The 13,708-nt window shown below is 41.0% G+C and overlaps 1 protein-coding gene across 1 annotated transcript in view; it reads left to right on the top strand.

Moving 5' to 3' along the window:
* Positions 1 to 13,708, top strand: part of GRB2 (growth factor receptor bound protein 2) — a 50,578-nt gene that overhangs the window by 1,261 nt on the left and 35,609 nt on the right. The window contains exon 2 of the mRNA XM_080560782.1: positions 3,960 to 4,186. Within this exon, the coding sequence (XP_080416908.1) occupies positions 4,109 to 4,186 (78 nt within the window). The 5' untranslated portion in view covers positions 3,960 to 4,108. The remainder of the gene's footprint in view (positions 1 to 3,959; positions 4,187 to 13,708) is intronic.

Genomic DNA, 13,708 nt, shown 5'->3' with positions numbered 1-13,708 from the left:
CCTGTATTTGAAGGGTCCCAGATTGTTAACATCTTTCAAACATGACATTGTCTATAATCTATGTCTGCACAAACTTTGGATATTGAGAATTTGTGCCAAAAATGGCCTTTGAATTATTACAATCTCTTACAACGATCAAGTCATTTAGTGTTTTAAGTATTTCATAATACCCGGGAAGCTTGTAACGTTTAGTCTTGCTTTATACAGTTTAAAATAAGAAAGTGACAATAAATAATTTCTGCTAGAGCTGAAGTTTTTTATTACTTGATAAAATGATTTGATCTGATAAATATTATCTGCTTTGTACTGCAGCTTAGTTCTGTGATATCTGGACTTAAGACAAGGCATACTTAAGGAAATTGAAATGTATTAAGCTAATAGGTCTTGAGTATCATTTATTACCCTGAATGTTCTGGCTTTTATATGTTGATAACTTAATTTATATTTTACCTGGGTTAGTTTGTAATGCTATACTTCCTTATTTGGCTAATTTGAATCAGGGCTCTGCCCTTATGATTTCTTCTTTCTATTCTTTTGTTTAGAGCTGACACTTAACATTTCTGCATGTCTTCCAGATGATGTATCCATACGTTTTTGTTTCCACCACCCTCAGTAATGTTTTGTCCTATAACAGATGATGAAGCTTAGGATCTGATTCTTTGCAAAATCTTCCACTGAATGTATCTTCTTACTTTGGCTTTTCTAAACTGTCTGTTCTTCTGTTCCTGCCCGTGTTACTTTCCAGAAGAACAGTGAAAAGATTGAAAGTTAGAAAGCTCTCATCTGCTATAAAATTTGTGAGAGCAGCATAAAAAGCCTACCTTTGCCTGTGTTTTTTGAAATATCCGTTGAAAAGATCATGAGAATTGTTTCCTGTTGGCTACAGCGGGGAGGTTTGTATTTATAATTACTTATATTCCTTCCTGAGCTGCAGCACTGTATTGCGAATAAAAGCTTGCAGTTAGCTGCATCTTCTACCTTTTCTTCCTCATCCATTTTCTTTCTCATCCTCCCCATTTTTTTTAAAGCAAAACACGGTGAGGTGAGAGGTGATAAACGTACTGATATTTTGGTAAATCTTAGTGGCTCCTCTAGTAAGATCATCTGTTAAATCTCGTTTTGTGTGGTCACTGGATTCATATCCTGACTGCGCTTCACTCTTACCTATCTTATCCTATTTGGAGTTTGTGGACCTAAGGTACAGTAGGCTTTGCAACGTGTCCTCTTTCCCGGCAGTCTGCCTAAAGCAAATACCTACAGCTGTGCTCTCAGTTGGCAGAGACCTCGCACAAGCCACTTCCCCAGTAAGCTATTTTTTTCCCTTGTGCAGTAGGTTTCTTTTATTGCAATGGTTGTGTGGCTGACTGTCTCTGGGCTCTTACCGAGTAAGGTTAGTGCGCAGCAAATGCTTCCTAAATGACTTTAAGGGAATTGGTGTTCTGAGTTTACCTTTTTTTGATGTTTTCTGTGTATGTATCTTGGTTTAATGTTTTCAAAGCTTTTCTCTAATTTCCGTATAGCTTTGTGCCTAAACGTGAGCTATGCTTTTGCCTAAAGTCTTGATGGTTAAAGTTTTGTTCTACATTGCAGCTGCTGTTAGTATCGTTACCTAGAAACATAACTCTTCTATATGCTGACAATATATATGATGGTGGTAGTAATACGAATGCATGTTTAAAAAGAAAATTACGTGATGAATCTCTTTCATCTTAAATTGTTCTGGAATATTTCCCACTGTTGTACTATTGCTGAGCTCAGGGAAATGCCAGTGTAGTTCTTGGAAGTGCTGCATCAGTTTCTCAAAAAAAAAAAAAGTTGGGTATTAACTCCTTCAGTAAAAAAAAAAATGAAATTATTTTAGGTGCTAGTAGAGTACTGGGTAGCAATGCTTGTGTACCCCGAAGAGAGGAGCGTTTACCAGCTGGCAGTAGTTTCTATCTCTAGATGTATGTTAAGCCCATAATGTTTTGTCCGGGTTGTGCAACTTGCTTTTATACTCTTCGATTTTGATTCTAGGGTTTGCAAGGAGTGTTCCCTTAGCTGATGGCGTTTGCATGCATATAATGATACGCAGCTTGAAATGTAGCATTGAGCTTTTTGAAACCCAGAAATGTTGCAGCTATATTTATCCTTTAAGAAGGAATAGAAACTCGGCTGTGTTTACCATGAAGCGTACAGGACTTACTGACAATACGCTTGAACGAGTGTTCGCATTTTCCATCGCTTCATATGCGGTCATTTCGTGTTGCACCTTGATATTGCTGGAACAGCAGAAAATGGTTAAAAAAAAACAAAACAAAACATCAGTTTAAAAAAAATAGGTCAGGTTAGAAAGATGAGGAGATGGGGAACCAAACGTAGTAGAGGCTGGCAAAGGGCAAGTGTTCCTGGCGCAAGAAAGTTATTGCTGCTGTTTGGATGTGTATGTTCATTCAGTATGGAAGGCTGATGTCAGAAAAACAGATTTTTTTAATCAATATCAAAACTTAAGCATTTTAGAGTCATCAAAGTGTAACTCAATTAAAACCAAAAAGCGTGTCCTTTTATTATGTGTATTGGCCAAAGCTTGGATCCTGTATATTTATTTCTAGTATTTCCAGCAGCACAGGCAGATCGTTCCGTGGGATCCTTGTGGCTATTGACAGCCTTGTCAGCCTTACTGATGTTTTGGTCGTGCTGTTTAGGTGTTCAAAAGAAAATCCCAAACCCTGTCCATGTGGGGACTTGACTAAGGTGTTCCTTTTTCGACAAAGGTACACCTGTAAATATCAGTGATAGAAATCTTAGTTCTTTTTTTTTTTTCTTTTGCCTTAAGCTTCGTTATTCTTTAAGGATGTGGAGCTAAAGATTGGCCAAGCATGGGACTTGTGGAGTATAAGCATGTTAATTTGCTCAACTGCATTTATGTAAGGCAGATTTTTTTTCCCCAAAAGGAGAAAATACTATTGCCATATGCTGCCTTTGCATGTAGCAGTGCTCTTTCTGGGCCATAACCACAAAGACCGAATTAGCAGGTGCGTGGGTTAACTGGTGTTTGTCAGATCTTTTCTGTCTTGGATTGTCATTGACAAGGATCAGCTCTCTGCTGATTCTTCAAAGTGATAAATTCATGGCGGTTTTTAATTCGCTATCTTACTTGACTTCTTTCTGATCCCTCACCTTCTCTGCTATCAAATGAAGCTGGGCTCTGATGAAATCCCTCCTGTTCTGAGATCAGGGTTTATTTTCAAGGCCTTCAGATGGTTTCAGTGTCTATATACGTGATGCCAAATTTGGTGGCATTTTTCTCTGGGGCTGGAAGAGATGCTGCCTCGACCTTGCTGATTTTCACGCGGTGCTTCTGAGGATCTTTGGGTTTGTTTTGACGTGTCGGGCTGCTCAAGACGCTGGAATTTCAGGAAGGTTGCTTTTATGTCAGACCGAGCCCTGACTTTGTCTACGTGTTTATTCTTTCAGGGCACTTTTTGCTAGCCATTTCTTGCCGAGAACCAAGAGCAGTATCTTTGCTTTATCTCACTCATATTCAAATCGATACGAGCTGTATGAATGGAAAAAAAAAAAAAAAGAGAAAAAAAGAAAACCAGCGGGTGTAAACCGCGTGTGCCTGCCGTGGCGTAGCGAGCGGGCTGCCCCTCCGGTGCCTGCCCACCGTGCTGCGAGCCCTGCGCTTCGCCCTGCTCCCCCGGGGGGCTCCGGGGGCGGCTCTCCCCGGGGCTCCGCCGGGCGGGAGGGGGCCGGGCCCTGCCCCAGCCCCTGCCCGGGCTCCCCGGGGCCGCCTCCCGGGCTCCTGCCGGCCATTGGCCGCGGGCCGTGTCACTCGGCGAGCCGGGCCTGCGGGAGGGAAGGGGAGGAAGCGGCGGCCGAGCCGCGCCGGGCGGAGGGGAGAGGCTCTGGGCGCGGCCCCGGCCCTCGCTCCGTGCCACTTCCCCCTAATGGCCCGTCTCTTCCTCCCCCTCTAGGGCGGATCGACCCCCGGCCTCTCCTGTATGCGCCAGGCGGCGCCGGAGCCTCGGACGGAGCCGGGCCGCGGGAGGGCTGAGCCGGGAGCAGCCGCGGAGGCTGCGGGGAGCGCTTCCTTCCCACCGGGAGCCGCAGCCCCAGCCCCAGCATGGAAGCCATCGCCAAGTACGACTTCAAAGCCACGGCGGATGACGAGCTGAGCTTCAAACGGGGAGATATCCTTAAGGTGAGTGGAGGGGAAGGGCTCGGGGTTCGCGCTCTGGCCCTCGGCTTTTCGGCTCCTCAGTCTGGTGAGTCGCTTCCTGTCCCTCTGCTGAGTCCCCAGCGATTGCCAGCTCCTTTTAATAGGGTACCTAAACGTTTCCTCGAGCCCAGTCTGACCTCTTTAAAAGCAGGAGATGCTGTTCTGTTGCTGTGTTAAGCATACATCCCAAAGTCTCTCTTCTCTTCTGAGCCTGGAATATTTGAAACTCCGTCTTAAACACTGTGGCAAATAAGCAGAAGTACAAGACAGCGGGCTCTGCACTGAGTTCCTTTCTCTGTGAGGATGCCCTTCAGTGTATTCAAGATCAGTTTGGTGCTCCTTTCCTTTGACTTCTGCCAAAGATTCCAGTATCAAAGAATTGTGATTAGATTATTTCTCAGTAGGTAATCATTTAGCATTACTCTGCCAAATAATGGTGCTGAATTTTATCTTCAGACCTGATGAACTCAAGTGATAAGCTTGTGACTGAATATTTAATGGATCTGTGCAGATGGAAGTGGATGTTGGAGTGCATTAGAGGAATTTTGGTCTATAGTTCTTTCAGTTTATCAAAGGCTTTAAGAATTCATCTTTAGAATTTGAGAAACACCGGAGTTTCTAAGACTGTAATTAAAATAACACACAGAACAAGCCCAAAATTTTGGTTGTGGAGGAAGTAAAACATAAACCCCATAATGATTTGTTCTCAGCAAAGCACAGTTCTGAGCTGTGTTGCTTCCAAGTAGTAAGAGCATTATTGCAGAGTGTATTAATGGAGTTTCATTCAGAGTCAGTATTTCTCTGTAAATGTAAAAGATGGGCTCACCTTCCTAGTGTGATGCATTTACTATTCAAGTATTTTAAGATGCTGCTTTCTAAAATGCTTTGAGTAGAAACTGCTTTGAGAGGTGCCTATCTTGCAGATGTAAGGCTGTAACTTTGTGCATGCTGACAAATCAACTCCTGCAGACCTCAATGCGATTACTCATCTGCTCAACATTTTTACGAGAGAAGGGCTTGATTTAGCTACTATTTTAAGATAAGTTGGAAAAAGTCCTCTACATATACACTTAACATACTTCTAGAGCTGGTATTTCAATACCAAATGTGACTGTTAGAAATGCAGTAATATCGTGTGGCTGTTGATAATGGCAGCAAGAATGTATCCTGCTTTGAAATTGTTCTCTTAGAATAATTGCATCTGTATGTGTCTTCCACATCCCTGGCCCATAATTGACCTAAAAATGCCTGTTAGATCTGCACACCTCAATTCCCATGTTCATGTAATAACCTTTTGCTGTTTTTAAACGTTCAAAACTTCAAAACGCTAGATTTCTTTTGTGATAACCTAACAATCATTTTTCTATTTTGGGTCATTACTAGCTGCCCTTGGCTTTTATAGTGTATTTGAAGAAGGGCACAGCTGAAGTAAGCTTGTAGAAAGTGCTGAACAGGAAGGAAAACATAAATATAGTGAAGTACAGTTTATTTTAAAGTGTATTCTTCGTTATTTTGAGCTAGTTTGGCATAGGTGTTTGCTGAAGTACATGAGAAATGTCTTGTGTAATGTTTGTATTCATTTAAAAATATTTTCCTCCATAAGAATTAAAGGGAAAATACCTTTTTAGACTTCTGAATGTTTTGTCTGTACTAAAACTGCTGCTTGTAGTAAAATGTGCTTGAATCTTGGCCACTTGATGTCATCTCATAGATACAAATTCTGTCATGATAGTAGAAACATGCCGATACGTATGCACTTACATCACATTAATCACTGTATTTTTCCTAGAATACAGGGATTTTCCTACTCTACACAAAACCTAGGCTGAATACTTCCGCAAATCTACGACGAACAGTTCACAAAATTTTTATTTCTTTTTTGCTTATATTCTGAAAATGCACATTTTACATATTTACTTCATAATGAGTAAACTGAGGCCTAGAAATGATGATTTGCTCAAGATCATCGCTAAAGTTACTGGAAGATCCAAGAGTTTCAGGGATCTTGTTTCAGCACGCAGTCGTAGTGAGTTTGTGTGGTGTGGGAAGGTTCTCTGTATAAAGCTGGCAGACTTCAGAGAAATAAGCCAACAACTATTAGAATTGTTACAGTTCATTTTATTCAGGCTGACAAGCTTCTGTGGTAAATTGTCATTTTGAAAGTCTGGTCCACTTCAAAAGCATTTCAGTTTGTGGAAATTAATTTTCATCAGGCATGCCAGATCTGTTTTGTTAGTACTTCACTCATGACTGAGAAGTCTCAGGGTATCCCATTTGCGTGCCTCGTGATCAGTCTGATTTATTAAGTCAATCCTGCTGCCTTCAAATGAGTGACGGAAGAGAAATAAACTTGTAGGATGTTGAATGCAGCTGCACACTTCAGTGTTTAAATATCCTTTGAGGCACACGCATAACTTCACATGCCTAGTGAAGATTTCTACTAAGGCTGGTGTTTACGCAGCTTTGGAAAGTCAAGGTAATTTGGGATGTAAGAGGATGGCAAAAAATTGTTTTGTAGAGAAACGTTACACCTTAACTATGCTAAGGAAAGAACAAAATCTATAACCCTTTACTTCCCACTCCTTAAAAGTTCATGTTTCTGTCTGTGGGGAGAGAAGGCAAAGATGCACGCTGCCTGACTCCATCTGATTTCAGCGGATAACTTGGCTATGATGTCATGGTGCCATTATTGCTGTGTGCCCACAGATTCTGGACTTGATTGAACAGCATTTGAACTGGAGCCATTAGGCTGGTTGTTAGTAATCTTGTGGCCGGGATCCAGAAGTGAGTGAAGATAGTTGACCTTTGACTTGCAATTGTAAAACAGCTGAGTGAAGAGGAAAAGTGCTTGGCCTTTTCTTTTGTGGGCAATACATGGTAAAAGCAGCTTCTATAATTTTGTAACCCTGGCAGTACATTGGATCCTGATACTCTTTTGTTTAGTGATTCTCCAGCAGTGTGTGGTATTGCCATTCAGGAGATACAAACTGACAGCTTGCTTTAAAGCTTTTAATACGCTAAATGCTACTTGCCTAGCTTTTCCCAAAGGAAGGAAAGGTTGCTGTTCCCTTCTGTGTCCTCCGATTGTAGTACAGTGCTGCAGCTTTCAAGATCACCATTTTTTTTCATGTACTGGGTGGCAGCTTCACAAAACGTGTTAGTGACCGATCCCATCAAAGGTGTGAAGCCAGCCTGTCCCATTATTTAAAAAGAAAAAAAAAAGTTTGAAGGATTCCTGCTTGAAATTTTGATTTACTCTTTTACTTCGAGTAGCTGACAGCTGTCACGATCCTTTTTCAGTCTTTTCCCCTTTCACTTGCTGTGTTTGTTGATGTTGAGACTAATTAACTTCAGTTTCTGTATATATTTGTCGTTCAAGTTCTGTGTCCCCAAAAACTAATGTATTTCTAGCAGCTTCTGCTTTGTTGGCCTTTGTGCTAGCTGGCAAGTGTCCAGACCTAAAGTGTGCTGATGTTTGCTGGTGGTTTGGCAAGAGTAGAGTGGGAAGAATAGAAAAATCATCTGATACAACTAGCCAAGGCCTCTTCGCTCTATTCTTCTTCCATCTAATCTGAAGTGTACAGTTTAATATGATGGTACTCTGATAACTGTTCTGCATTGGTATTACAAAATCACTAATCATTCATGAATATCCTGAATATTGGATTTATTTAAAAAATATATATATTTATACACACACATGCACACACACCACTGCTCCGTTTCCTCTTTTTCCTTCTTCTTTCCCAGGGTTGAGGCATAGCTGGAAAGTGATCTTCTGAAGAAGTAAATAAGTTCCTGTTTTCAGTGGTGGTCAGCATAATTCAGGGGTACTGACTGACTCTTTATGAGTAAAATTATTCAGATGGCGCTTTAAGTAGAGGACCTCTATCAGCTTTAATTTGGGGATTCTGACTTTGTGGGACACGCAAACCAGCTTCCCTATATACTAAAAGAAGGAATTCCTTGGTAGGAATTGATTATTTGAGAATTTCATTCAGCAAAGTCAAGATTTTTGTCCTACTCTGAACACTTGACAGTCACCTCAGGTTCTGTTCACGTGATTGTTTACCACCGGATGTATTTTCTTTCTGTTGTTTTTCACAGGATTGTTTGCAAACAGTTGATGCTGAGATGGCATTTTCAGTTCCTGCATGAAAACCATTTTTCTGTCTGTAGGCAATGAAACAGTTTTGAACAGAGGCAGGGGTGTGATGACCAAAGGCAGCATGGCCTCCCTTCTCGTCTTCCTTGTCCCTTGTCTTTTACCTCACCTACATTGGCCATTTCATAGCGGTGTCTGTGATAGAGAGTTGAAATGCATGGCTTGCAGAAGGGTAATGCAAAGATTTTTTTTCCTGTTATGGGTGGAATTGTCTTCACTCTCATCCTTCTCCGTTTCTTCCTATGCATCCCCTTCATCTTCCCAATTTTTTGTCAGGGGATGGACTCAGTGTAGTCTTGATGTTTTTAATACGTGCAAAACAGTTTTCTGAATCAGCAATTCATGTGTATTGCAAGCGCTGCGTGCTTTCTAGTGAAATAGGTCAAATATTAGAACAGGTTGCCTCGAAGCTGTGGAATCCCTATCCTTGGAGCTCTCCAGACAAGTCCTTGAGCAATCTGAGTAGACTTGCTTTGAGCACCAGGCTGAATTGGGTGACTCCTAGAGGCCCTTCCAACCTACGTTATTCTGACTTAGCTGCGAGTGGCAACTCCCTGGTACGTGACGATTGATTTGTAAAGGTGTGCTAAGGTCGTGTTCCTTGGCAGGTGTCCTTGAGTGAAGGTGATGTCATCGGTACGTCACCAGTATTGTGATCTAAGAGAACAAAACTGTCAGAAAATTAGAGACTCACAAAGTGCGTAGCAGGATCTCTTTAAAATTGTAGCTATAAGAGGTTTTGTTCTTCTCCTGGTCTATCACAAACTGTTCAGTGCCTATGTTTTTACTATGAACTCTCAAATATTGTTCCCTTAATGTATGGTAGTAGTCAGAAGGTGGGATGCTTTTTATCAGCCAACTTCCCTAGGCATCAGGGTAAGGCTTGTGGGGAGGAACTACCTAACCTTCACGAGGTGTGTGTGCACAGAAGGGGAAAAATGCTTGTGTTCTGCACTGGTAAAAGAGCACAAAGCCACTTGGAGCAAGATTGCGTTGCTGAAGTTGTCTCTGTGCTGAAGATATACACATAAAGCACTGCAGACTGAAGGTCTGAGGTAATTGCCAGCTTCTGGAGGAGTAAATAAATTCCTCCTTAAAAATGACATTTTTTTTAGGAGCTATTTGTGATGATTATTTAAAGTTGTCGCTAAAAGGAGAAAAAAAATGAGCTCTTGAATGCAGCGTACTACCTGAAGCCTTCTGGAGTTCAGAATGTCAGACGAGGCTCTGATTAAAGCTAGTAGCCACTTTAGCTAATTTTATTGTGTTGACTTAACATGTATTGCATTCTGGTATAACCAGGGGAAATGATGCTAATTTGAAGTTGCAGCTGCCTTTTGCCAGATTAACGGGAGTGCTGTTGCAGTTTCTCTCTGAGGTCCAGCTTTTGATGGGACTGGTGTCACAGCCGTGTGAAAAGTTTTCATAGGCATATCAGAAAAATCACCTTTTGGCTTGCTAAATTATTTAATCTGCTTGTTCCTGCAACCCACGTGATGTTTTTTGTTGTTATCTCCTGGCAACACAAAAACCTCTCTCCTGTTCAATTCAGTGTTTCTCCTGTGATATTTGATGAGAGGGTGTCTGAGAATTTCAGACAAAATCAGTTACTCTGAGGGACATCCCAGGCATTAATGGACCAACTTTGATTATTTTATTCAATGAAAATGGTAAAAGTTTGATCTCAGTTGAGGGAAGAGAAGAGGGATTATGACTTCTTGTGACATGCATAAAGGATCAAGCGTGTCATGAGTGTAGTAACCATGGCTCCCTGGTTTATGAGCAGAGCCCTGTTAACTGGGGGGAGGAGCAGGAGCCAGGCTGTTGTGAAATTCAGGCTTTTCTGATTTCTTACTCTAATCAATAAGAATCCAGCTAAGCAAGGGGAGATAAGGAACCCAATCTGTGTGAGTAATAACATAAACAGTGAACTGCATTACCCCTTCATAAAATCCTGTGTGCTTTAAAGTTATCACTGGCTGGTGGCTATGTACCAGAAATCAATAACTGAAGCCTAAACCTCAGGAAAAAAAATGTTCTGGGCAAAACTAATTCTATTGCTTTGAAAATGACGTAAAATTAAGTGTAAGTCCCCTAACAACACTGGAGCCAAAATCTCACAATCTCACTTTGAGCAAGAAGGAAGCGGTGTATTGTAAAATTCATCGTGTTTGGTGAATTAATCTAAACCGGAAGAACTACTAAAGACAACATGAGTACGTTTTCACAATTGCTGTGGGGCTGAACTGTTGAATTATTTTAAGGCTATTATACCAATGCTGTCAGTTTTCCATACTTGCTGGTTACCTGTGAATTAAAATCTTTGCTAAGTTGTTAATACTTTTATTTATATAGGTCTGAAAACTTTGAAAAACCAAAGCTAGTTCTAGAACCATAGCAATAAACAACTTTAAAAAAAAAAAACAAAAACAACATATTTAAAGCCATTCACATAACAGGCCACCAGCAAAAGATTTGGCATTGTACATGAAATAATTGAGATTAATTTTGAATTTTTCCTGTGTGTATGTAGCTTCTCACTACTTCTGGTCTGTGCTGCTGAATGTCCTTTCCAGGTGTGACAGCAGCACGCTGTTAAAGCACAGGTGGAACAGGGCGGCGTGGTGCACCCTCTGCACCAAGAATTGAGGGTTTGTCACTGGGCGGTCAGAGATTGGACTGTAGTCCAGCTAGCTGAAAATTAGCTTGCATATAGCTGCAGGAGATAATGATAATGGTGTTCTGGGATTCAGCATGATTCATAACACTTAGTGAAACTCTGGATGAATTCTTAGCCTTTGCTTATTTCTGTGGACCGGGTATGATCCCTTAATGCCCAGGCTAGCTACTCTGAAGGTGTTAATTAGCAAGATGCGTGGCAAAGGATATGCATATTTCCTTTCTGCCCTCCTGCCTCCACTTCTTCCAGCACTGGAGGGAAAGGTGCTAGCCAGAGAGATAAAGCTGGGGCTTGAGAATTTAATGTCTAGGTAGAAAAGCGAGCAAGGAGATACATCTGTTCTTCCTCTGATGCCTAATCTTTATGGACTAGAAATGGAGCTTTTGTATAAATCCATTTCACCAGAGCAGAAGTGAAAAGAGGCAGTAGGTCTCAGTGCTTTATTTGTTACTTGCTTTATCTAAGGTTTTTGTTAGGAAGGCTGCCTTCAATGTCTGTCGTTTCCAGTTTTCTCTGAAAATGCAAAATGCAAATGAGTAGGTGAATTGTATGCATTCTGCATTTCTATGCAGATTGGCAAACTGATAATGCGGTTGTTTGGTACACAGGTTCTTATCTGCAGCTTTATCCCACGGCACTTCTTACTCTTTCATTTCCTTTGCTGGCTCTGCAGTGGCAGTTGACATTTTCTCCCAAGCTGGGCAAACATCAGTGACTAGAGTATACACAGCGAAATGCAAATGTGTTTTAGATCCTTGAGGTCTTAGGAAAAAAAAAATAGGAAAATACTTTGTGGCTTTTTTTGCCTTACCTACAGTGCAAGGAACACTGTATAAAGTTCTTTCTTTCCCTCAAATATCTCTTTTTGGATGGCTCAACAGCACTGTGGATCTCAATCTGTCAAGCTTCAAGCTGCAGTTCTGTTTGTCACGTTCTAGGCTTGTGCCCTGTTGCTGAATATTTAAGCACTGATCATGAGTGGCACATGCCTTCAACTTTGAAGTCATCTTGTAGCACCTCACAGGAGTGGATGTTCAAATGAAATGGAGAAATGGTTGCGAAGCAGACTGTATGCCGTGGAGCCTGAACTTGTTCCCATGTCTTATCTGCGTGATTGGTGCCACCATCTGCCAGCTCAAGTGAGAATTGGTTTAACAAACTTTAAAATGTGTTTTTCGTGGTGACATGTGCTAAACACATGGGATTGTACAGCTGAGCTCTAATAGAGGAAAAAGTGAACTGACTGTCTCCAAAACTGCTCAAGATAATTATTTTTAGGATATTTATTATATTCCTGAAACCCAGATGCTACTCTACAATACTTCCTGATTAGTTACTAGATGAATCTGAAATTTGCATTTTAAATGGTTCTGTTTATAATTTTCCTCAGCTTGTATTCTTTTTTACTAAAAAAAAGCTCTTTTCTTTAGATATTAAATAAAAACCCCTTTAAAAAAAGTCTTGAATAGCCTAAGAGACTTTTTTCTACTTATGATCGCTTGTTTGAATTTCTGTACCTGATCTTAGATCCTTTTGTTTTCAGTTGTTGAGGCTTCGGAAGCAGGAAGACGGTCCTGCTACTGAAGATGCCTTGTATCAGTTGTCCTCCCCATCCCATGGGGGCAGGTCAGCATGGTGATTGGGACAGGGCAACAGTTAGGACAGCTATTTTTGTCTAGGAAGCAGATTGTCAGTCTTGGTAGAGTAATTAATTTATAATTATGATGTTCAAACATTACTGACCTTTATAAATAAAATATAGAAAGAGGATCCTTAGATTTATTCTGTTTGTACCTGCTGAACTTTGCTTCGTTGCAGGCGTTCGTGTCAGCACGCACACTCTGTCACGAGCTGCGTGTTGGCTCCACTGCAGCTGGACCTCATGCAGAAAGCAAAAAGCTTTTCTTTCAGTTCAGCTAAACTGTAATTATACAGTTATTCTCTAAAACCTCTTATTTAAATAATTTGTCTCTGGAATTCATACTTTCTGCACTGAGCCAACCTACTTCTTGCTCTAACTTGTACTAAAACTCTACAGGTTTACATCTGGGGGGAAAAAAAAGTGCTGCAGTTATGCAAAATTTTTTCCCTTGGGAGGAAAGGGGGGAATTCTTCATGAGTTATGTATGAGCCAGCAGGTTCCACTAATCGTAGCAGCTCAGCTAGTGCAGAAGCTTGTGGTCTAACCTAGTCAGCCCTCTGGTTTATGAGAAATTGGTACTAAATTTTAAGCCATGCAACTCTTGCTGAGTTTGAGTAGGTTTTTCCATTCTAAATCCTTATATGCAGTCAATTTATGAGTGTTATATCTTCTGATATCTTCACTTAGCCATAAACATGAAATATTTTAACTATTTGATCTGGTTTTCGCTTTCTGCTGTTAATAATAAACTATGGTCTGCTTGAAAAGCTATGTTTTGATTCCAGAATTAAGTGTATTTCAGAATGCTAGGAAGGATTTGAAGCTGTAGAATTGTTCATCTTTTCCTAGTTCTTCTGGAAAATCTGCCAATTTGGCTTAAGGGCTTTTTCCTGAGCTCCTGTGTAGTTCGGGTCTTGTGTTCTAATCTTTACTACTACTTGGGGGCGTAACTAATCAGGGAAACCTCCCAAATTCTTTGGATAGAAAAACAAACAAGTGCTTGAAGTTTGTTCCACA

The sequence above is a fragment of the Anser brachyrhynchus genome (assembly GCF_964034855.1).
Source record: "Anser brachyrhynchus genome assembly, chromosome: 18".
In the NCBI taxonomy this organism is placed as follows: Eukaryota; Metazoa; Chordata; class Aves; order Anseriformes; family Anatidae; genus Anser; species Anser brachyrhynchus.
Note: the sequence above shows the minus strand (reverse complement) of the source record. Positions and strands in the feature narration are given on the sequence as shown.